Source organism: Anoplopoma fimbria, chromosome 23 (genome assembly GCF_027596085.1).
Source record: "Anoplopoma fimbria isolate UVic2021 breed Golden Eagle Sablefish chromosome 23, Afim_UVic_2022, whole genome shotgun sequence".
Taxonomy (NCBI): domain Eukaryota; kingdom Metazoa; phylum Chordata; class Actinopteri; order Perciformes; family Anoplopomatidae; genus Anoplopoma; species Anoplopoma fimbria.
Genome location: NC_072471.1, coordinates 16,339,624 through 16,362,152, shown reverse-complemented (window position 1 = coordinate 16,362,152; position 22,529 = coordinate 16,339,624). Strand labels below are relative to the sequence as shown.

Here is a 22,529-nt window from a genome sequence, read left to right as displayed (position 1 = left end):
CTGGGATGAAAGCATTGAAACAACATTTTACTTGCACACCATATAGGAAAATGTGATATTGAGGAATATGACTCCAGCACATTTAAATCTTGAAAGTTTTTCACATGGAATCTTCTGCAAATAAAACGTTTTACCTACCTGCCAAACAGTGACAATTTCTTTCTTGTTTAGCACCGCTAATAATCCCATTTACACACATTTAAAAAAATCTTATTATATAAAAGCGCTCTGAATATTATCAGCTGGTAGGTTAAAGAGAAGTACTTTGAATACCTACAATACAATCCTTTCTGAGCATTTACTGTTTATAACTTTAGAGTCTTATTTTGAAAATATTCTTCACCAGTTTCCGGTGCGAGAGAAGCTAACAACAAATGGCTTTCAAGCTAATATGAGTTTGTGAAAGGACTTTTAAAAGTGATTTTACCCAGCCTTAACAATGGAAACGACTGATGGCCCCTGTCAAGTGGAAAACACAGGTTTGTTTTATTAGAGTTAAATATTTTTTCGCAGTTAAACGCGCACTTGCATAGTGTCGTTATCTCGCATTATCACTTAGCCCCAGCTAACAGCAGTGATTGTTGCTAACGTAACAAACGAAATGCTAACGCACAAAAACATGCAATTAAGGCAACATGTACTTTAGTAACAACTTAAGCGTTTTCCTTAAACGTCTGCAGTTCATCATTGGCTAATGTGGCTAACTAAGCTAACGCAACCTGTTATAGGGAGTTATGTTGTTAGCACATGGTGTGTTAGAGGACTGTCTGTACAGAAAATAGTAAATTAAATAGACAAAAAATGATGCAAGGGGCTGGAAAACGTGAATCTAAACATAAAACTTTGCTTGTGTATCCTCACAAGAGTTTACAACACAACAAAACTATTGTTACAGCATTCAATCTTAATAGGTGTTTTATCTTGTCAGCTACAGCTGTGCTATGATATGTAATATACTACTGACTGTAAGTCGCTTTGGATAAAAGCGTCTGCTAAATGACCGTAATGTAATGTAATGTAATGTAATGCTATCAACCTGCATTGGTTGAAGATGCTCAACACATCTGCGGATTTCAGCTGACAAGTTCTCCATGCTGTCGGTTGTGTAATTTGCATGTTATTGTAATACTGTGTCCTTATCTGCACTGACTCTTGTACATTTTCCTAAAATTTAACAACCTAAATAGTCACATCAGACACTGTTTATATGCATAGTTTTACTGAATAAGCAACCATGCACACATTAGAGTCAGGTTCCACCACTTTTGCATGTAACAAGAACACACTTGTCACAAATATATATATATCATGACCTATTCCATCCCATATCTCCATCTTCACACAGATATATTCCTGCCGTTGTCATCACTAAGGCTGCTTATACCTCCCCTGCGGCTGCTCTCTGCAGCGATGTGGCAGGTGGCTCAGCGGAGAGAGGTTCTCGACTATGTAAAGCTTGGTGAGTTTGTGACGCTGGTGACGGCTATAGTGCCAGATCTGCTCAATCCACAGCAACGAGGCAAGCTGCTTCTGCGGCTGAGAGCAAGAGTGAGTGAGCGTGGTTTCACGTGAGATCAAGTCACAAAAATGTTGATAATCAGACAATATTATTCAGTCTTTCTGAAAGGACACCTTTCTCTTTTTTCGAAATATATCTCTTCAGGTTATTCTTGAGTTGTGCAGAAATGAGGAAACAGCCAACATTTTGTGCGTACAGCCTCACCTAGAACAAATCCGCCCAGCAGGATACACAGGAGTAAGTGAGAGCAGTGTTTTCATGTTAGTCCTTTCTCTCATTCTACGGCACAATGGCCTGGACCTTGTAATTATTGGTCAGATGATATGTTTGTATTGTTTGGAGAAATAACACAGATCGTGTCTTTCAGAGTGGAGATGCCGAGGTGGATGCAGAGGAGGCCATTTTTGTGGAGCTTATCCAAACACTACTGAAGGACCCAGCAGAGAGGGAACATTTTTACCAGGCAAGGCAGCTTCACGTGTAACCCCAGCTGGCATCCTAAAGAGAACCCTTTTTGTGCACCCGACTGTCTCTTTGTAACAATGTCCCGTCACTGTTACCTTTGTTCTTCCCAGGAGATTTTTCCTACAGAGTATGGTCCCAGCTACGACACAGACATGCAGCTCCTCGTGTGGGAGTTTCTGTCTAAACTGGAGAAACTCCTGCCAGTGCCAGACCTCAGTCAGGTAGGAGACAACATCGCATCACAGCTGCTGCTGCTTGAAACATGAAACATGTGTTTAAGAATGTCCCGACCTTCAGTTTTATGATTTTAAGTCTGGAATACAGGTTATAATGTAAACATGTCATAATTATCCATAGAAATTTAATTCATTTTATGAATTTTGACTGCTGTGGTTAGCATTTGTTTTTTATTTTAATATATTTTTTATTTAAAATGAATTGCTTCTATCATTATAAAAATACTTTTGATAACATAGTGTACTTTTTGTTGTCACGTGTCTATACACATGACAACAAAAAGTACACTATGTTATCAAAAGTATTTTTATAATGAAAATCTCACACGGTTACAACGCTGTGGTTGTAACCGTGTGAGATTTTCACGGTACGATAACCCTCTGTTTCACGGTATACTCAGTTACCGTGGTTATTATTACAAAGGAATGAGAACAGAATTACAAATAGGATAAACCTGATTATTAAAAAAAATTGCATGTTACTATAATATGTTATGTAACTGAAGCATGCTAATTTACATTATAGCAACACTAACATGTTAAATAGCTATTAAATGAAAAAATAATATCCTGTAATTATTATTATTATTATACTGTACTACTGTAGCAAATGTACTCAGGTATAACCGCCAATCTTCACACTGATCATTATTAGCTTCTGTACCGATGATTAGTATTTTCAAGAGTAGTGGTAGCAGTATTATATTTAAGAGTCGTGTTTAAGTTTTGTCACATTTCATCTTAACTGACCGTATGATCACCTCATTCTTGCTGACAAGTCTGCCTTCCTGTCCATAAACAGACTGTGTCGTGGCTGACGTCTGCTCCCTCCGTGCTAAAGGACTGCTGGCAAACGCTGTCCAATCCTGACGACTTGAGGTCTCTGCTGCAGCACCACAAATGCCTCGAGCACCTCGGAACACAAGGTAAGCATCCACTGTAATCCAGCTCCCCCTCTGCATTATAGAGCTCACTGTGCCATGATTACACCATAGCAGTAGGCTATAATTATCTGGTGCATGAATTTTACAGTTTATAAGAATACATCATGCACAAGGAATTCCAAAGCCATAGACCAATTAGAGACCAAAAATGAGACACATGAGCCTCCTTTTTATGTCGATACAAACATTTTCCTCAGCAGCAGAAGGACTTAGATTCAGTCGTCAGGATATTTTAATATGTGTAGCTATGAGACTGTCAACGAGTTATAATGACAGCATTATTCCTTTACGTTCCATGTAAAGGAACGGTATTAACATTTTGTTCGTCCCTGTTCGTATCAAATATGTTTGATATTTGTTGACAATGACATTTCAGAAGTGTCTGTAACCACCAGAAACTGCAATCATATAAGGACTCTTGCAGGTAAATAACGCTCTGAAAAATTATTTATACTTTAGACAAGGTTATTCCAATTTTAGGGTCCACTCAATTTAAAATGTAGCTTGTTTTCCTCTGTTTGGCCCTCTGTCTTTTAGGAAAATGATGATGTAAGCTGCCCAGACAGGCAGCTATCATTAACCTGTACTTATGTTTATTTTGTCAGAAGACTTTGCGGTCATTAAATAGTGATTTCATAACTCTGTTTCAGTGTAGCAGCGTAGGAAAAAGTAAGCTAGTATTTTGCAATCAAATCATTATAATATACTCATTCAGTTGCATGGGAGGATTATGAGACATGGGCCCACAACCTCTATTACATAGGACCAAGACAGAAACTTTGTGATGCGTTTGCCCCTTTTTATTGTTGTTTTGTGTATTATTGTAGTTGATATGCATCTTTTTGTGATTTTTGTGGAAATTCTGTGTCGTCTTTGGTTGTTTTGTGTTTTTCTAGTTATTTCTGTGTCTTTGTGGTAATTTGGGGTCTTTCTAAGTCGTTTTTTTTGTCTTTGTGTGTTCAGTTTATGTCTCCCTGTAGTCATTTTTGTCTATTTGTGGTCATTTTGTGTCCCTTTGCGGTTGTTTTGTGTCCCTTGGCGGTTGTTTTGCATCGCTTTGTGGTCAGTACGCTTCTCTTCGAGTGACATTTTGCAGGTAAAGGCCAGGGGGGCCCGTGACACTTTAGGCCCCTGGGCCTGTGCCTGGTAGGCCTGTTCAGTAATCTGTCCATGTTCAGTTCTCTGATAACAGAAAGAGGAAAAAGATGTCAATCCGTCGCCCAGATATTGGTTAAGATGCTGTCGCCCGAAACACAACAGTGAGACTTGTTCTACTGTTATTCAGGAATTTTTGTGTGGATGGAGATCTGAATAAAATGAATTTGGGACCCGCTAGTGTTTTAGCCAGTTTATTGTGGTCATATGGGAGAAGGAGGCATATGGAAGACTTAGATAAGAAGGCAAGAAGCCACAGCCTCGACGGGTATCTGAACCCAGCAATGATGTAGGTCAAAGAGACTCCAAATTTTAGTGCAGCAACACCACAAACTGTTTCCCATATTTGAGGGAATCAACTACGTATATTTTTTTTCTGTTTTGCACAGGTACCACTGTGGAGATGTCCACCCAGGTCTTTGCCTGCTCAGAGTGTCCCTTCTTCCACATGCAGGAGTCCTACCTGTTGCAGCACATTGAGCACAGTCACCCTGAGCAGTACAGCAAACTCCAGATCTCTGCAGAGGCAGCTGACGTCTCCAGGAAGAAAATCCAGCGTCCTGAGTTTCCAACGCCTTTCCCCATCCACGACAGGCCCGATCCTCACACGTGCCAGGAGTGTGGCAAAACTTTCACGCGAGCCTCGGACGTGACTCGTCACCAGCGGACGCACACGGGCGAGCGCCCGTATACCTGCGAGGTATGTAAAAAGGGCTTCAAGAACTCTTGGGATCTGACCCGACATGAGCGCATTCACACCGGAGAGCGACCATTCCTCTGCTCCCAGTGTGGCAAACGGTTCACACAGATGGGGTTGCTCAAGTTGCATTTAGAGCGAACCGCCTGCAGCCAGACCTGCAACCCTCCCGTCGAGTTCATGACGGAGGTCGTGGTAGCAGAGGAGACACCGGAGAAAGGGGGTGGTCAGTACAAATGCCAGAAATGTGGCGAGAGCTTCAGCAGCATCCTGGAGCGGATGAGGCACAGACAGAGACACATGGTCAGGCATCAGTTCAAATGCTCCATGTGTGAGAAGATATACAGCCGCGCATCCGACCTCAAGAGACACCAGATGAAGCACACTGGTGAGCGGCCATTCGCCTGCGAGTGTGGGAAAAGCTTCACGCACGTGTGGCTTCTGAACAAGCACCAGCAGATCCACACCAGGGATCGTCTGCACCCCTGCACGGAGTGTGGAAAGAGCTTCACGCAGCTCCAGATCCTGAACCGCCACCTGCTGACTCACAACGGCCAGCGGCCTTTCCAGTGCTCCAGCTGCGAGAAGAGCTTCACCCAGCTGGCCAGCCTCACGCGCCACGAAAGAATCCACACGGGCGAGAGGCCGTACCCCTGCACCACCTGCGAGAAGACGTTCCTCACGCAGGGAGAGCTGGCGAGGCACCAGCGTAGCCACAGCAACCTCAGGCCGTACATGTGTCCGCAGTGCCCAAAGAGCTTTAAGACAAAGCGGGCTCAGAGCGAACACCTCAACGCACACACGGGAGAGCGTCCATTTGCATGCCCCAATTGCGGGAAGAGGTTCTCCAAGTCGACCTCGCTCGTCCGACATAAACTGACTCACACAGGGGAGCGGCCCCACCAGTGCTCCCAGTGCGGGAAAACCTTCCTCACCTCTGGCGAGCTCCTCCTCCACAAACGCATCCACACAGGAGAGAAGCCTTACTCCTGCTCCCACTGTGAAAGGAGGTTCAGGTGCTCCTCCGACCTCAACATGCATGTCCGAACACACACTGGGGAAAAGCCACACAGCTGTCTGTTCTGTAAGAAGAGTTTCTCTACCTCTACGAGGCTGAAGAGACATGTACGCACACACATGGAAAAGGGTTTAGTGGTGGAGTCCTTTTAGTCTTTGAGCTGCCAAAAGCTAATGATGTATGTATTAGAAGATGCTTATCTCTGCTGTGTCATTTAAAATAGAAACTGTCTTTATTTAATACTTTTTTTTTGTCATGTGGTGACTATATGTTGCATGTGAACCATCTTTGGAAAAGAAAAGTTTTTGTAAACAAAGGAACTTTTTGGGTGTTCACTGATATATACAGTGGGTACGGAAAGTATTCAGACCCCTTTAAATTTTTCACTCTTTGTTTCATTGCAGCCATTTGCTAAAATCGAAAAAGTTCATTTTTTTTCGCATTAATGTACACTCAGCAACCCATCTTGACAGAAAAAAAACAGAAATGTAGAAATTTTTGCAAATTTATTAAAAAAGAAAAACTGAAATATCACATGGTCATAAGTATTCAGACCCTTTGCTGTGACACTCATATTTAACTGTCCATTTCTTCTGATCCTCCTTGAGATGGTTCTACTGTGTTTAATTAAACTGATTGGACTTGATTAGGAAAGGCACACACCTGTCTATATAAGACCTTACAGCTCACAGTGCATGTCAGAACAAATGAGAATCATGAGGTTGAAGGAACTGCCCAAGGAGCTCAGAGACAGAATTGTGGCAAGGCACAGATCTGGCCAAGGTTACAAAAGAATTTCTGCAGCACTCAAGGTTCCTAAGAGCACAGTGGCGATTTTAGCAAATGGCTGCAATGAAACAAAGAGTGAAAAATGTAAAGGGGTCTGAATACTTTCCGTACCCACTGTATATAATCAAGATATGAGTCAAACAGAGAGCAAATGCTTTTGTTCAAAATACCTTAAGCGTATTCATCCTTTGTTGGACAAAAGCTAGATATCATCAAATCTTGTAAAACCATCCCTTCCAAACAGAAATGGCGGCATAGGTCTGTTACCAAAGTGACCAAATCAAAATGAGATCTGACTTTGCTATCGCCTTAGACCTGCAGTCGGAAGTTCAAGAGCAGCAAAGCTCCGCTCTGCTCCTGGCCGGAGGAGGAGAGCCCAGCACCCGGCAGCAGTGTCTCCTCCTCCGGCCAGGAGCAGAACTTTGCTTCGCTGCTCTGCCGGTCCCGTAAGGAGCAGACGCTGACACCACGCTGCTGGAGATCAAGGAAGTATTGCTGGGCCTGCTGAAGGGAATGGAGGCACAAGAGAAACAGAACCAGGACGGAGCCGGGCAGACTGTCAGATCCTGCTGCAGTAAAATGAGAGGTTCTCTAAAGGGGGTCAGGTGCGCTGAAACACTACCACTTTCGTCCACAGGGACCACCAAAATCAAAGTTCTTGTAATAGCTTTAAGCTTTATGGTCTGTTGCCAACTAGTTGGTTTGAATCTTTATTTTATTCTCTATATTAATTTTAATAGCTACATGTGTTCTGTCTTAGTTGTGGGGGCAGTTTGAGAGTATGTTAAGAGGATATTGATGCCAATTAACAATCTAGCAATGAGGTTTAGTTTATTACATTACATTACAGTCATTTAGCAGACGCTTTTATCCAAAGCGACTTACAGGAAGTGTATTCAACATAGGTATTCAAGAGAACTACTAGTCACCAGAAGTCATAAGTGCATCTCCTTTCTTAAACAAGCATCTTAAAGCATAAGCCAGAGCAAAAGTATAGTGCAGAGGCAAGTTACTACAAAAACAATAATTGCAACAGACTAATCCGAATATAGTAAGTGCTACAAACTACTACGAATAGGTAGTATTAAAGGAATACCCCACTCCATATCTGTGCTTAAAATGTTTAAAGGGAGGGACAAGACGGAGATGGTAGATAACATGTAGGGTCATTGTTAGGACATTTCAAAAGGTAAGAATCTGGAGTGTTGGAACAGAGAAAATGCCGAGCAAAGTCAAAGAGCATAGAAGAAAGGACGATGGGAACTCTAAACAAAAACAGCACCAGAGAAAAAAATCTAACTGTCCACAGAGGAACCAGCGAAAATGAAGATTCATGGAAGTGAAGAGAGCGCAGAATCCGAGACAGAGAGTGAAGTCTCAGCTAGAGAAGGACGAGGAAAGTAAAAATGTAAAACACAAAGGGTCAAACGAAAGTATTCCTTACATTACTTGTTAAGTATGATTGTTTTTTTCCAACGTTACAAAACAATAGAGAAATCAATTAATCAGCTATTACTTGTCATGTTGATATTAAAATAGCAGTGTCATTAGATAGCCAGGCTTCCTCTCCACTTTGTGACTGATTTAAGATTTCTATGTAAACTGATTAAGAGATGTTACATGTCAGAAAACAAAGAGAGGAATAAGGCACACAAGCAGAATTAATGCTCTGCATCTGTGTTAAATGCTCTACTCTATGTACCATCAAATTAGGTTTTCTTAGGATTGCTGGTGGGGTCATTCATATAAACATAGGTTATTACAGTTAAGACATCTGGCGAAGAAAAATCTCAAAAGCATTTAAACCCATCAGACCAGTTTTGTTAGTGTGGAAAAGGAACTAACATATGGTCAAAACAGACCATATTTGTATGAATGTGAGTTTCTTTTTTTCTTTTTACACACTTTGCATTTGCCAACAAGTTGTGAGCAGTTTCACTAGTGATATCCTTCATGTTCCCTTTATTTATAAGTAGAGGCCCAAAACTATATTTTCAAAAAAAAAAAGGGGACATGAAGATATATATACAACTTTACTTTATTCTATTTATCATCTCTCAACCTATGGTGTCCGGCATTACTCTTAGTTTGTTGAATTCAGAGACACCAAACACCAACCTCTACGTTTGCAGAGTTAAGTTTCCTTCCCCAACAAGTAGTCCCAGTTTTATTTGCTTGCATATGCTATATCGTTATATAAGTAACCTGAGGAGGCTGTGTCGTCTGTCACTATCATCTAGGTGTCACCACGTGGTTGTCACATGGTTTGTCGTCATAGTCAGGTTTGAATATAAAATTCCCTCCAAGTTTCCCGCCGGACCTCTTATCTGCAGGGACTTCCTGTCCCACCCACATTCTCGTGTCGCTTCCGGGTGGCCATACAAGACTCATCCAGCGAGCCGTCGTTTTCTGAACGCTGTAAACAAAAGTTACAAAACGGTTAAGCTTCCACAACACGTCAAACGAAAAGACATGCATATCAAAACAGGTAAGTTTGTACAACTTTCTGACATATCTGACTAAAATTCCTCACTTTCAGAAGCTATTGTGCTGTCCTGCCGTAGGTGTTAGCAGCTATGCTAGCGGCGTCGACAGCAGCCTGCTCGCCGCTTTGAATGGGGGGTTACGAAACTTTGACTTCGGCTAACATGCTAGCTAGCTGTTCGTTTCGTGATATGATAAGAAACTATAGCGATCTCTTGTCGTGACAACCCTTGTTATCGAGGGATGGTTGAACTGTGGCCTATTGACCATGCCGTACCGACGGATGAATAAACCCGTCGAGGTTAAATCGCCGCACCATGACGCTGCTAATTAAAGTTAGCTAGGTTAACACCGGCGGTGCTGTCTTGTTAGCCGCCGGAGCATAGCATGTTATGACCAAAGATACTGTTTGAATCATTCACTTTACTGCTTAAACCAGAGGCAGTAATACAGGCGGACAGTATCCTGGGAGCTCTCAACGACACGGCTCCAGTTTATCGAGATGTGAACCCGTTTCTTAATCGTGTTGGCATGTTGAGTCTAAATGTGTGACCACACTGGGACTGTGTGTCGCACCACAGACAAAGGCTAAGCCTAACCCAATGCAAGTTAACCACCCCGACCATAATGCGGTGACAATCATTTCTTATCCACTATGAGCCGTGTAGTTAGTGAGAGCACACATCGTTGTGTAACACTGGTACACTAACACTGAGCAGTGCTATGATAGGCTGCAGGCAGTAAGCCTTCCCCTGGTGTTTGTTTGATATGAAACAGCCGAGTGCAAAGATCCCTCTGTGAACCCGGGACAAGTTAAGACTGTCGTGGTGATAAACACCTTCTTGTTGACTGTATCTTAACTCAAGAATGTTGTTGCATAACAGCAGTACAGTGATTATTACAGTTTAGTGGTCTAGTAAGACTTTGTCCAAACATTTGAGACTAGTACTGTTCTTTGTGCAATCAACAAGAACTGGAACTTGTGTCTGGGATGCAAGGAATGTAGATATTGGGGTGTTCAAACCCGTTGTGGCTGGGAGGAAAACCAACCTATAGCGTTGTTATTTTATACTAGTTTGCTACTCAACATAACTTGGTTTTTATTAGTCAAAAGAGCACAGATTTATCTTACAGGGGATAGTATACAAGTAGAACAATAGCGAGAGAGCCAGGGGAATATCACTTTAGACAAATTGACTATTGTATCTATCAGTGTTTTTTAAGATTCTGGCAGTTTCCCTGTGTATCACTTTTTTTTTTAACGTGACTCGACCGTTGTGTAGGTTTATGGTGGCTTACTCTACAGCCAGGAGTATATAGAATATTTCAATGACATCATGTATAGACTCAAGTACTTGATTATTAATCATGGCCCAACAAAACAAACAATATATAAGAAATATTTATTGTGCAAGCTCAAATGGTATATGTCAACAAATTTCTTTTTTTAAAGCAACATTTTTTCAGATAATTAAAAAAACTGAACACAGTGACGTTGTAGAAAAGTGCAGTTTGGCTGACGTATTTTCAATATTTACTTCCAGTGTTATAATCATTGCTCTGAAGCAATCTTTCTCGACTGTCGGGTCGACTAGCTTGACCATGGTGAATTATTGCTTTTGTGATGTCGCTCGGCATCTTGCTTTTCCTGTCATATGCGTTGCCTTGAGAAAATACCTCTTCGAGTGAGGCCTGATACTTTGGCTTTGCGTATTTGCTGGAACTGCTAATAGCCTGTAATCAGGTGACTGTAACTGTCTTCGAACACGTTTTGTGGTGAGGCACTGATGCAGATATTAAGGATCTTGATCGCCTTTTTGTCAGTCACATAAGAAAGAAGTTGACTTGAATTTGTATTCGTGAAAATATTTAAATGCCGTTACCAAATTTATTATTTAAAAAAATGTCAATAGAAGAGGGAAATTATTTGATTATACTGTGATTTGATAATTGTTTATTTCAACTCTTCTGCCTCTATGGGCCGGCCTCCTGTGATTTAAACAGATATTTAAGCGTCAACATCTCTTTCAGGTACATGGGAAGCCAGCAACACCGTGTGTGAGTCCGATACCCTGTGTGATCCAGCAGTCCTTGTTGCAGCCACCAACTCTGAGCCACACATTCGCAACCGCCGCCTGTCTCCCGGCTCAGGCAACTGTGGAGGAGGTGGAGGCGGAGGCTGCATCTCCGGAGGTGACCAACAGCCCCGGCAGCTTTCACCCGAAGGCGGCCTGATCGGACCCGGCTACACCCACACCTTCTTCAGCTTCCGCAGGGAAAAAGATCGCAAGGGCCAGCAGCACAAAGGCCGCAGCCTTCGCAGGGAAAGTCAGAAGGGAGTCGGCCGAGCGAGCGAGCGGCCTCAAAAGGTTAACCAAAAGGACAGGTGGGTGGAGGACAGTCTGTCACTGCTCAAGCCCCCACCTGCCTTCCCGGTGCAGGATAGCCCCGCCAAGCTGCAGCCTGCCGTCAGCTACGCGTCCAAGGTGAAGGCGGGAGCAGCAAGCGGAGGGCTGGAGGAGGACCGCCCTGCCATCGGTGTGCTGCTACAGAACCAGTGGGGTCTCAGTTTTATCAGCGAGGCGAGGCCGGCCACAGAGGCCTCCAGCCCTCGACCCGCTACCAACGCCCTCCCTCCTCAGTCCACAGACGCCGAACAGTCAGCAAACCTACAGTTCGAGACAGTTCTCCCAGTCCAGCTTCCAGACACGCCTGTTCCTGTCGCTGCCTCTGTCACCCCCACCACACGCCCAGAGGCAGACGAGAGCAACGGGAAGCTGCTTCTTAGTTGTCGCCATCTAGTGGAGGCTTTGAACTATCACAGTAGAGGTGAGAATTGTAATGTGATTTGGAGACCCCTTTCTGCCAGATGTTTTTTATTTGAGCATTGTCATTTCAGAGCATTAATTCTAACAATGAGCCTCTTTTTTTTGTCCCCTCAGAATGGAACGCTATCTGCAACAAACAGAAAAAAGGTGGGTTGAGCCAAAGCTTCTATTGTTTTGAGAGGTGGGGCTTGTTGGAGGGTCTATTTGCTTCAGCTCTTTAAATCTGTTCACATTTCATGACTACATTTTGTAGTTATGTCTATTGTGGAAACCACTTGAGGTTGCATTATGTAGATCTGTGCTCTTTGAACCAGATTTGTCATGACTACTGTGTGACACACCTTGTTTATGATGACATTAAAAAGGGCACATTTGATTCTAGAATGAGATACCCACCTTGTAAAATGTTTTAATATTGAATAGAACCCTGCATTTGGCGGTGGGCGTTACAGCCCTCTCAGGATATTTCTGTGGTTACCGGTATGACAAAATATTTTAGTATTAATTTCCAGATCATACAAATGCAATAAAACGCGTGTTTTCGTTTTGAATGTCAGTGTAAACTAAACAAAAATACCCTTGAATTTTCCATTTCTCCAAAAAGATTTATTTATTTTACCCTATAGTCTTCCTGCCGTAACTTGCGTTATAATCACAGACCTGCATTTATTTTGACAAGCTGTTATGTTACAAAACGTTTTGTGACAAACTTGGCATTAGGGCTGCACGGCGTGTTAAATATTGCGATGACAAACAAACACATATTTAAGTGTGCATATAGGCTATTTTTATTATGCCAGCCTGGTTTTAAATTTATAACTGGATAAGAATTTAATATACATTTTAATTATAGCCAGGCTTGATATTGTTTCCAGAGAAGTTACTCGAACAGTAATGTTTACAACAGCAGAGTCAAAATTTAACTTAAAATGTCAATAAAACGAACCATGTTCCTGATTGAAATTTATAAAGAACAATGAAGAGACTTCAGTCCTCCTCCCTCTCCTCATGTGATTCACTGCCTGCAGGTTACGTTAGCTTATACTTTATGAAGGTAATAAAATAAAACAGAGGCTCCATAGTCTGCACCAAGACGGCAACAATTTTATTGTTCTAACCTCGTTAACAACCCCGGACACATACACTGGGACACTGCTTACTATAGGGAACTTAGTCATTCAGAGCCTTCACTATGAGGCAGCTCACCAAAATAACAAACTTGTTTGTAACAATTTGCAATTAGCTGAAATAGAGCTGTGCCTTTTGTGTAAAGCAGCAGTCGTAGATGAGAGGCTGATGAGATCAATATATTACTTTTCTAAATGTTTACATTGTGTTTATTCTTGTTTAAGAGGTGTATTGATAAGTTATTAGCATTATTCTTTGAGCTCACCACCCCTAAATTTAATAATTTTTCCTATTCATTGTTCAGGCAGCCTTTAGTAGTGTGCTTATTGCAAATTTTCATATCACGGTGATGGTAAAAATCAGTTTTTTAACAAATTACATTATGACAAACTGAACTGGCGCCGTAGATTCTGATAACCACAGTGAGACAGACGCTGTGCTGCCAGAGGAACTGCTAACTGAGATGACTTTGGCCGTTAAGTCTCTGTCCAGTGTTAAAAAAACATTTGCGGCTGTAGCCTCAAGACGAAGGCTTTTTGCTCCCCTTAGCCGGTAGCAGTCTTGCTTAGCAATGTTTGTCATGCACAATGGTATGCCGCTACTACGTCAACAAGTCGGAATATTGCCATTATAATGAAACGTATTGATATTTATCAGATAAAAAAAAAATTATAGCGGTATTATAATGTTAAATACGATATGGCACGTCCCTAGTTTCTAGCCATTTGTCTGGTGGTAGCTTGAACAAGGTTGTATACAATGAGACACTCAAATGTTATCAATTTCATATATATCATTTTTCAAAATTTCTCCCTGACATTGTTTTGTTTTTCTCCTGTTTTGCAGTTCCAAAAAAGGTCTTCTGGTACAAGGACACCAAGGAGCACCCAGCCTAGCAGTGTGAGACACCTAAAGTATATATAAACACATATACAACACACACCTACATGCACATTAAAACACGTAAAGATGGACAAATGTATGAGTCCCGTTCACACACACTGCACTCAGGATGATGTCTTCACGCAAAGCCACACTGAGACACTTTGGACTAACTCCTTTGAGATCTTACAGCAATGGACTTTTTTAACGCCTTACAGAAAGCCTGCCTTAATAATCAGACCTGTTTTCATCGCCTCTCAATACCATTTTTAGCTTGTATGTGTAGAGCTGGTCTTTTTTTTCTTTTCTTTTTTTAAACAATCTCTGCTGAGCTGTAATTTAATTTCCCCCCCTTTTTTTTTTTTTTTTTTTTTTTTGAAAGCTTCAGTTTTATTGCTTTTTTTTTTTTTTTTTTTTGTCCTCTGTAAAGCGAGTGGTCAATCAAGCACTTTGTTAAAAAAAATCTGTTGTGACCAATCCCTGCGTGCGAGAAACCCTCACCAGAGCGATTTATCTTTTTCCCCCCTTCTCGATTAGAAAAAGAAGAATGTCTTGTACCTGCTAGAGTTTTATGGTTAATGTATGCAGAGGACTTGTGTATCCTGTGTCTTCAGTTTACAGAGGGGTGTAGTCAAAGGCACAGTAGAGTTCACCCTTTACCTGTCAGATCTTAATGCTGTGTCCCTTTTTTTGTTTTTATTTGGTTCCCCAATCGGGTGAATGTTACTCATAAATTCATAAGGGATCTTACCATGTTCAGTATGTTGATTTTTGAAAAGAAAATTTATTGAATAAAAAAATTTACACTGGAGAAAGGAGGAATGTAAGTGAACAGTATTGCTTAATAAAAATGAATAAACTTGAACATTTCTGTCTTTGTTTTTTTTATGTAAAGTTCAGATTTAATATTGCATGATAACTAACACCAAATTGGCAGCACTAAAGGGATTTCAAATATAAAAGTACAGAAAAATGTCTTGTCAAAGTGTCAGTCACATCTGTCTTCTCCATGGAGTTTTGTTTCAGATGAACAGTACAATGTATTATGGTGTGCAGAAAGTAAACTTTCCCTCTCCTCCACCTGGACTGAGCTAGGAGTGCGTAGTTCATCTCCAAAAATTGCAAATATAACAACTTTTCTCACAAAACTAATTCAGGTTAGTTGGGAAAGATTTATAGGGGGAAAAAAACATTTATTTTCCAGAATGGAAGAGTCCCTTCACTGGAGTACTAGACCAGTACCAAGATGTTGCTCAGGTCATCAGTCATTCCTCCACGTCACCTCCACTTCATCTGTTCTGTACCTACGACAGGAAAAATGTTAACGATCAACATCGACAGATACCAATGACAGCACAGCGAGGTAGCAATATTAAATCTATTTATCTAACACATTTTGGGAGTGCTAATCGAGAAATACTATTTAGCCTGGGTAATTGAGAATAATAGTAAAACCTATAGCTAAAAGCACCGGGTATCCAATTGTAAAGACCATTATGTGAGTTCTTTAAATCACAAGCAACCAATTAGGATTTCAATGATTTCCTAAAAGACAGATGCAGTGTAAAGAGACAAATAGGAATAGTAACGTGAAGGCTACCTTTGTGTAATCCATGAGTCTTCCAGCTCCGTCACTTGACCAGACCTAAACATCTCCCAGCCGGCTTGAGCAATCATTGCTCCGTTGTCTATGCAGAATCTGAGGCACAAAGTCAACGTTGTGTTATTTTGATTTAACATGGAACACAGTTTTGTGACAGTGCGAAACCCCAGACTATTTTAGGAATTTGGCAGTGAGGGCATGTGAAATGACAATGGCCCCTTCTACATATTCAAACTAAAGTTTGATACAGTCTTGAGTGTTGACATTTCTTAAAGGGACAGTGTTTTTTCTTTCATGTCCAGCCAATTTACTACTACTCGCATACTGCTAACTGTTTTATTTTTCACTGTACTCAAAATACATTAACATCCAACAATAACTTATGTTCACAACCATTTATTATAATTGATCCTTAATTAAAAGTACTTAACCCTCTGAACCCCAAAACCCGCTGGTGGGATGGAATAGCGTGTTTTCTTTAAACATTTGCCTGTTTCTCCTAGCCAGAGCTGTAAGTCAGAATTTTCTGATTTTCCTTTTTCAGACGGCCCTTAAACACATGGGATGAATGCAACCGTCAGGAAAAGCAACTTTAACTAAGCTTAAAATTGTGATGCTTCATCAAAAGCATTTTTATTCTACGTCTCATTTTTTATTTCGCACATACTAAACCGTTTGAAGTAACCAGATCCTGTAAAAAACATTAAATTCTCCTCCTCAGTGCAACTAAGGAAGCCATAATTTGGCTGAAACCAACAAAGCATGCATTGAAAGACAATAAGCAGTACTTGTAGTTTGATCCCGAGAACTCCAACCTACTTTCCTATTGTAAATATAAAGTAAATCAAAGTCCGTGTGGGATGGCTGGTTTACCGTTCATCCGTGGCAAACAGCTTGGCTCCTCTCTCCTTACACATCACCCCCATCATCTCCTGCAAGCGCATGTTACCTGCAGACAAAACGAGAGTCACACAGGTTAAATCTTCTGGGGGATAATAATATATAATGTGAGACTTCTTTGATTCCCAATTGGGACTAGATCACTTATTTTAAATTATGATAGGAGTATATATAGTATATATATAGTTTTCAACATACTTAAGACTTTTTTCGACATACTATACAATGGGTTTTTTTAAACACACTTTACTATGAATTCTTCCACTTTTTAGACATACATTTTTTGGAAATACTATACTATCATTTTTTCAAAATACTACAATACGGCTTCATTTAATTTTGTCAACATAGTATACGATAACTTTTTTTCCCCCCATACTTTACTATGACTTTTCTACACTTTTTCCCCCCATACCATGACTGACTTTTTTCAACATACTAATTATGACTTTATTTAATTTTTTCGTCATACTTTTGTGAGTTTACGAATTTATGAGTAACATTCACCCGATTGGGGAACCAAATAAAAACAAAAAAGGGACCCAGCATTAAGATCTGACAGGTAAAGGGTGAACTCTACTGTGCCTTTGACTACACCCCTCTGTAAACTTTGATTGGACTACTTTTCTTTAACATACTATACTATGACTTTATTCTACTTTTTTGTTGTGTGTGTGGCTACTGAATTTGAGTGCAGTCGTATGTCTATGTTTGGGGGGCCATCTTCCTTGGCTGATACGGCTGATATATAGTTTTGTTTGTTCCACACATTACCGCCCACGCTGACATAACTGATTACTGACTCTCCATGTTTGTTTTGTTTAGTTAATGTTATGCTTTAAATAAATGTGGTTATTTATTACTTTTCACTTGTATGGTCTCCCATCAATTTTGAATCCCTTTGAGAGGGCCGGTAACAATACTATACTACTATGATTTCTTTTTAACATACTTTACTCACTTTCTTTTCAACATACCATACTATGACTTTTTTCCCAAAATGATACTTTGGAAAGTAACCTGATGAAGGTCTGTGTACCGAAACGTTGTAACTAAATACATCTATATGCAAGTGAAGAAGACAGTGTGCTTTTTTTTTTGTTCAACATACTAAACTATGACTTTTTTCAACATACTATGACTTTTTTTTCGACATACTATACATAACTTTTTTCACTCCTTTCGACATTACTATACTTTGACTTTTTTTCGACATACTATACTATGATTATTTTTTTCCATCGTATTGTACTATGATTTAAAAAAAAATTGTTGACATAGTATACTATAACTTTTCCCCCATACTATACTATGACTTTTTTTCAACATAGTATACTATGACTTTTTTGACACACTATACTTTGAGTTTTTTTGACATTCTATATTATCAATTTTTTTGACATGCTATACCATGACTTATTGTCCCCATACTATACTATACATTTTTTTTAAGATACTATACTATGACTTGTCCCCATAGCATAGTATAAATTCTTTCGACATACTTTACTATGACTTTTTTCGTTACGTTATATGACTTTTTTCAACATACTATGACTTTTTTTTTCGACATACAATACTATAAAAAGAGCCAAACTTTTGCACTCCAGTAGGACGACAGGTGCGTAGGAGAATACCTTAGGTAGACAATATAGAACAAAAACTCCCGCACACTGTCTTCTTCACTTGCGTATACATTTAAAAAAATAAATAATTCGACATACTATTTTTTAAACATATTATGACCTTTTCAACGCACTATACAATAAAAAAATTTCAACATACTTAACTATGACTTCTTTACTTTTTCTAACATACTATGACTTTTCTTTGACATACTATAAAATGAGATTTTTCAACATACTATTCTATGATTTTTTTTTGATAAACTATACAATGAGTTTTTTTTAACTTTTTTGAGTTTCTTTGATTTTTTCAACATACTATACTATTGACTTTTTTCGACATACTATCCAATTACTTTTTTCGACACACAATACTATGACTTTTTTCAGTTTTTTAACGTACTATACTATTACTTTTTTCGACATTGTATACAATGATCTTTTTTTTAATAAACTCTACTATGACTTTTTATATACTATATGCTATATTCTATTACTTTTTTTCGACATACTATAAGTAGTATAATAGGCTATGATAAGTAGTATAGTACAAAAGTAATAATAGCTCCTCATTATGTAGCTTAATGGGCTCTTTAGTTGTTACATTATTATATCAGATTATTATTATTGATGCAGGAACACGCAAAAAGCATTTGATTGTCGTAATTAGCTGCAATTCAGCCAATTGTATCATTGTTCTATACTGGATAACAATGCATTCTATTTCATATACTCATAAATACATAGAAAAACAAATAGTACATATATACAGTATATATTTATATAGTATGCCTCTTACAGTTGTGTTTAAGACATTTTCTAATTTTTAAAAAGCACCTTAATTGTTTTTAAATTGATTCATTCTTTTGATACTTATTAAGACTCTGCAGACACCCTTAGAAACACAACCTGTTTACCCATTTGGAGAATAATACAAGCTCTTACACATTGAAAGGTATCATCTTTGGTTTTAGACAGGAAGGCAGGAATCATCTTAGGGGTGTTGCTACTATGATATATCCAGGATAGACAATATTTGTGTTGTTATAACTTTTCCCATGTGGTCTTTTACAGAACAAAAATGGGTAACCTGTTCCTTTAAATGAAACAACAAGTGATTTTAAGGCATTTTGCACATTTCACAATCATACTAATATTTGAGGTTAAAGGGTTATATCTGGAGTTTGTGGAAACATAATATGTGTTTTAACAGGGGTTCAAATATTCTAGAATGGATTTTTTCCATATATGTCTGATGTACTTACAGCCAACGCCTCCCACGATGAGGACCTCTTGGGAGCCACAGTGAGCCATGGCCCTCTCTGTGATCTCTACCAGCATGGAGAACACTGTCTCCTGTAGAGATGGAGGCATTAGTGTTCTGACAAAATCTCAAATGGCTCCTACAAATTGTTCTATAGAGCTTTTTAACTGACCTACACATCCACCATGTAGGGCAGCACCACATTAACAGACAAATTTATAGTAATTTCTAGGATCGGGACAGGGTTTTGGTATCGGAATGTTCTGGTTTCCGTTTATAGTCAGAGTAGTATTGACTAAGCACGATTGAGCACATTATGGTTGAATGCAGGTAAACAGTGTGGTAAGCAAAAGAGGCATAACGTAATCTCTGAGTACAAGGCGCATCAGAAGATTATTTATCTTTAAAAATTAGCTTGTGAACTCACTACTGGTAAAATAATCCAGTACACGTCGTCTCTCAACTCCAACTCAATTCTTGCATCTCAAGCTGCTAATTATACTTTGAATAGTTGACCAGCCCATGGCAGAGGAAGTCCTAGCCTACATTTCTGGAATCCATGAAATACTGGCCATTGTCCCCAGAGGCTAAATCATTATCAGACTGATATTCGATGGGTTCCAAGATAGAAACGATAGTTCTTTGTACCTGTAGTGAGAAACACAGGTCTTCTGCTGCACACTGGCCAGAGCTCAGCATCTTATGAGAAGCTTCCTATGTAACAAAAAAAGAAAAACTTTTAGGATCATTAACCAAAAGAATGATGAAGTAGGCATCAAAATGTAGCCTTGAGTATCAGGTTTGAGATTTTCCTAATTCATATTTATACCATGTCAAAGGACAACAGATAGGATTAAATCAATAGTCAGATGATGGCCTTTCTTGTAGATAAATAGTGTAATGGACAAGCAAACCACTCACCTCGATAAAGGATAAAATCCCAGAAAAAGAGACATCCATTCCTTTTACTGTATATGGCAGCTCCACATACTGACTCCCTCTAAGAACATGGATAAGAAGCAAAGTTAAGTAGTAAATATAAGTAGTGTAAAAACAAACATTAAGCATACAACAGGGAAGCTGCTTAGTGGCTCTCACTCACTTTTTTGCCATCTGCTCTATGTTATAGCCTGGACTGGGGTCATTGGAAATCTGAGTGAAGTAACAGTTGCCCACTGAGAATTAACAAACACCTATCACATATAGTTAGAGGCAAATAGTTGCTCTTAAAAAAGAAAAGAATGGCGCATACCTTTATAACTCTGGCAAACCTATCAAGACAGTTGCCAACTGCGATGTCAATGGTCTCCCCAAATATTCTGTACCGCCGCTCTGAGTATGCAATGACCTGCACAGAAAGAAAAATAATTTGTACCTAATGAACTTAAAACTGTGTACTTACTGTGTAAGTGTATGTAGCGACTCTGCCAACACTGTTTGATAGTTTATCATCAGGAAGTGAATGTATGCAGACTAATATCTCTCCCTCAGGAGCGAGGCATACAGAAACCAACCTGTGTGTTCCCTCCACTGACATAAAGCACGGTGGGGTTGTTGGCTTGTGTGATGAGTCGACCCATCTCAATGTGTCCAATACAGTGGTTTACACCAAGGAGCGGCTTCCCCCAAAGCTGTGCAACTGTACGAGCCACCAGAGCCACCATCACCAAGGGGGCACCCATTCCAGGACCTGAATGAGAAGAAGGAAAACAAAAAGAGTAAGAGAGAGTGTTTGTCACGTTGGAGTGATAAAATACATCACATCCTAGTTTGAGAGAGAGCATCACATTAGTTTGATGTGTCCTTGCAGGCATCCATGAACATATCGTGTTCAATGGATGATCATATCATTACAATGCTGCACCATTATTAATTAATCTACCACTTCTTTTTTTTCATCCTCAGCATATGGGAGGTTTTTTTCAGGGCTTGCTGCAAGAAATCTACCCACTTGGTTAGGTTTAGGAAAAGATCATGTGTTGTGTAATAATTAAAAATTGAAAAGTGATGCCTTGGTCTGACAAACATCCGTCTAGTTCACAGCTTGTTCCACTTAGGTGAACACCCAGGAGGTTACGTTACCTTTAGTGTACGCCACACAGTCGATGTCTGCAGGCTTTAGCCCTGCTTGCTCCAACGCCTCCTTCAGGACAGTCAGTATGACAGCACGGTGGTGCCTGGCGGTGTCGCTCGGCATGAACCCTGATGGGTATAACAACATGTTGTCAACTTCACATGCAAGACTGTTTGACTTTGACATGTCGCCGGTGAAGTGACAGTGTCATTTCTGACTTGCCTTGACCAGGGGGGGTAATGTAAGTCCGTCTAGGGTTGGAAAGCACTTCACCATCCTTGATGATTCCGATGCCAATCTTATTTGCGCTGCCCTCGAATCCAATTACTACAGTCATGGTAGCTAAAAAAAAAGGAACGAGAAAAGTATTTTGTACTGTTTCATCTCTCTTTGAAGCCCATTTCTGCCAAGAATAAGAAAACATGAAAAATTAGGAATGATAGAATATAAAAAAGCTCAAAATTAAGTGCAAACTATAAGATTTTATAGGGGTACAGCACCAATTATACACATTACCTTCGGCTTAATATTGGTAGTTAAAATGAAATAAAATATGTGATTAAAATCATGTAAAAACTCCTAGAACCAATTTTTGTTTAAAGGCCTGGTTGAATAGATAGGTTTTAAGTTTACGTTTCAAGATTTCCATTATCATACATCACAAAAGTCTACATGAGAAAACATTTCAGGGGTGTTTTTCATTTCATCTTCACACACAGAGTGCAGACGGAGAGAGACCTTCAGTTTTTTAAACTGTATTTTGAGCAATATGTTTACAACACCTTGCAGAGGCCAAATGACTGCATGGTATGTTCATCAAATTTGTTATCTAGCACATCCTGATTGACGTCTTTTCTTAAAAGGTCAAAGTAATTGTAAGCTGCATACAAATAACATGTTGAATTTAGACTTTTTAAC

At 39.8% G+C, this 22,529-nt stretch overlaps 3 protein-coding genes across 6 annotated transcripts in view; 2 read left to right on the top strand and 1 right to left on the bottom strand.

Moving 5' to 3' along the window:
- Positions 1-363: 363 nt before the first annotated feature.
- LOC129112645 (zinc finger protein ZFP2-like) lies at positions 364-6,574 on the top strand. 2 transcript variants are annotated; one of them, XM_054624828.1, is made up of 7 exons: positions 364-479; positions 1,346-1,548; positions 1,664-1,756; positions 1,887-1,982; positions 2,095-2,205; positions 3,023-3,146; positions 4,709-6,574. In XM_054624828.1, exons 1-7 carry the CDS (start codon positions 440-442, stop codon positions 6,184-6,186), a joined length of 2,145 nt encoding a protein of 714 aa, XP_054480803.1. In that variant the 5' UTR covers positions 364-439; the 3' UTR covers positions 6,187-6,574. The 2 variants fall into 2 exon arrangements, with proteins under 2 accessions (XP_054480803.1, XP_054480802.1); XM_054624827.1 differs by having other exon boundaries at positions 1,628-1,756.
- A 2,584-nt stretch (positions 6,575-9,158) lies between these two features.
- On the top strand, positions 9,159-14,515 carry si:ch211-214j24.10 (uncharacterized protein LOC558894 homolog). Its single transcript, XM_054624793.1, has 4 exons — positions 9,159-9,311; positions 11,339-12,136; positions 12,250-12,282; positions 14,110-14,515. Exons 1-4 carry the CDS (start codon positions 9,296-9,298, stop codon positions 14,157-14,159), a joined length of 897 nt encoding a protein of 298 aa, XP_054480768.1. The 5' UTR covers positions 9,159-9,295; the 3' UTR covers positions 14,160-14,515.
- Positions 14,516-14,540: 25 nt separating this feature from the next.
- The window catches only part of osgep (O-sialoglycoprotein endopeptidase), a 12,237-nt gene continuing 4,248 nt past the window's right edge, over positions 14,541-22,529 (bottom strand). For all 3 annotated transcript variants that reach the window (XM_054624792.1, XM_054624791.1, XM_054624790.1), the window contains 11 exons: positions 21,834-21,953; positions 21,620-21,739; positions 21,052-21,227; positions 20,790-20,885; positions 20,640-20,689; positions 20,459-20,537; positions 20,186-20,251; positions 19,539-19,629; positions 16,622-16,697; positions 15,746-15,844; positions 14,541-15,449 (listed from right to left, as the gene is read on the bottom strand). In XM_054624792.1, coding sequence (XP_054480767.1) covers positions 15,407-15,449; positions 15,746-15,844; positions 16,622-16,697; positions 19,539-19,629; positions 20,186-20,251; positions 20,459-20,537; positions 20,640-20,689; positions 20,790-20,885; positions 21,052-21,227; positions 21,620-21,739; positions 21,834-21,948 — 1,011 coding nt within the window. In that variant the 5' untranslated portion in view covers positions 21,949-21,953 and the 3' untranslated portion in view covers positions 14,541-15,406. The remainder of the gene's footprint in view (positions 15,450-15,745; positions 15,845-16,621; positions 16,698-19,538; positions 19,630-20,185; positions 20,252-20,458; positions 20,538-20,639; positions 20,690-20,789; positions 20,886-21,051; positions 21,228-21,619; positions 21,740-21,833; positions 21,954-22,529) is intronic.

Coding starts and splice junctions, on each gene's coding strand:
- LOC129112645 (XM_054624827.1), top strand. CDS start 440: ATGGAAACGACTGATGGCCCCTGTCAAGTGGAAAACACAG. Junction 1,549..1,627: donor TTCTGCGGCTGAGAGCAAGA/GTGAGTGAGCGT, acceptor TCTTTCTGAAAG/GACACCTTTCTCTTTTTTCG. Junction 1,757..1,886: donor GCCCAGCAGGATACACAGGA/GTAAGTGAGAGC, acceptor CGTGTCTTTCAG/AGTGGAGATGCCGAGGTGGA.
- si:ch211-214j24.10 (XM_054624793.1), top strand. Junction 12,137..12,249: donor TTTGAACTATCACAGTAGAG/GTGAGAATTGTA, acceptor TTGTCCCCTCAG/AATGGAACGCTATCTGCAAC. Junction 12,283..14,109: donor CTGCAACAAACAGAAAAAAG/GTGGGTTGAGCC, acceptor CCTGTTTTGCAG/TTCCAAAAAAGGTCTTCTGG.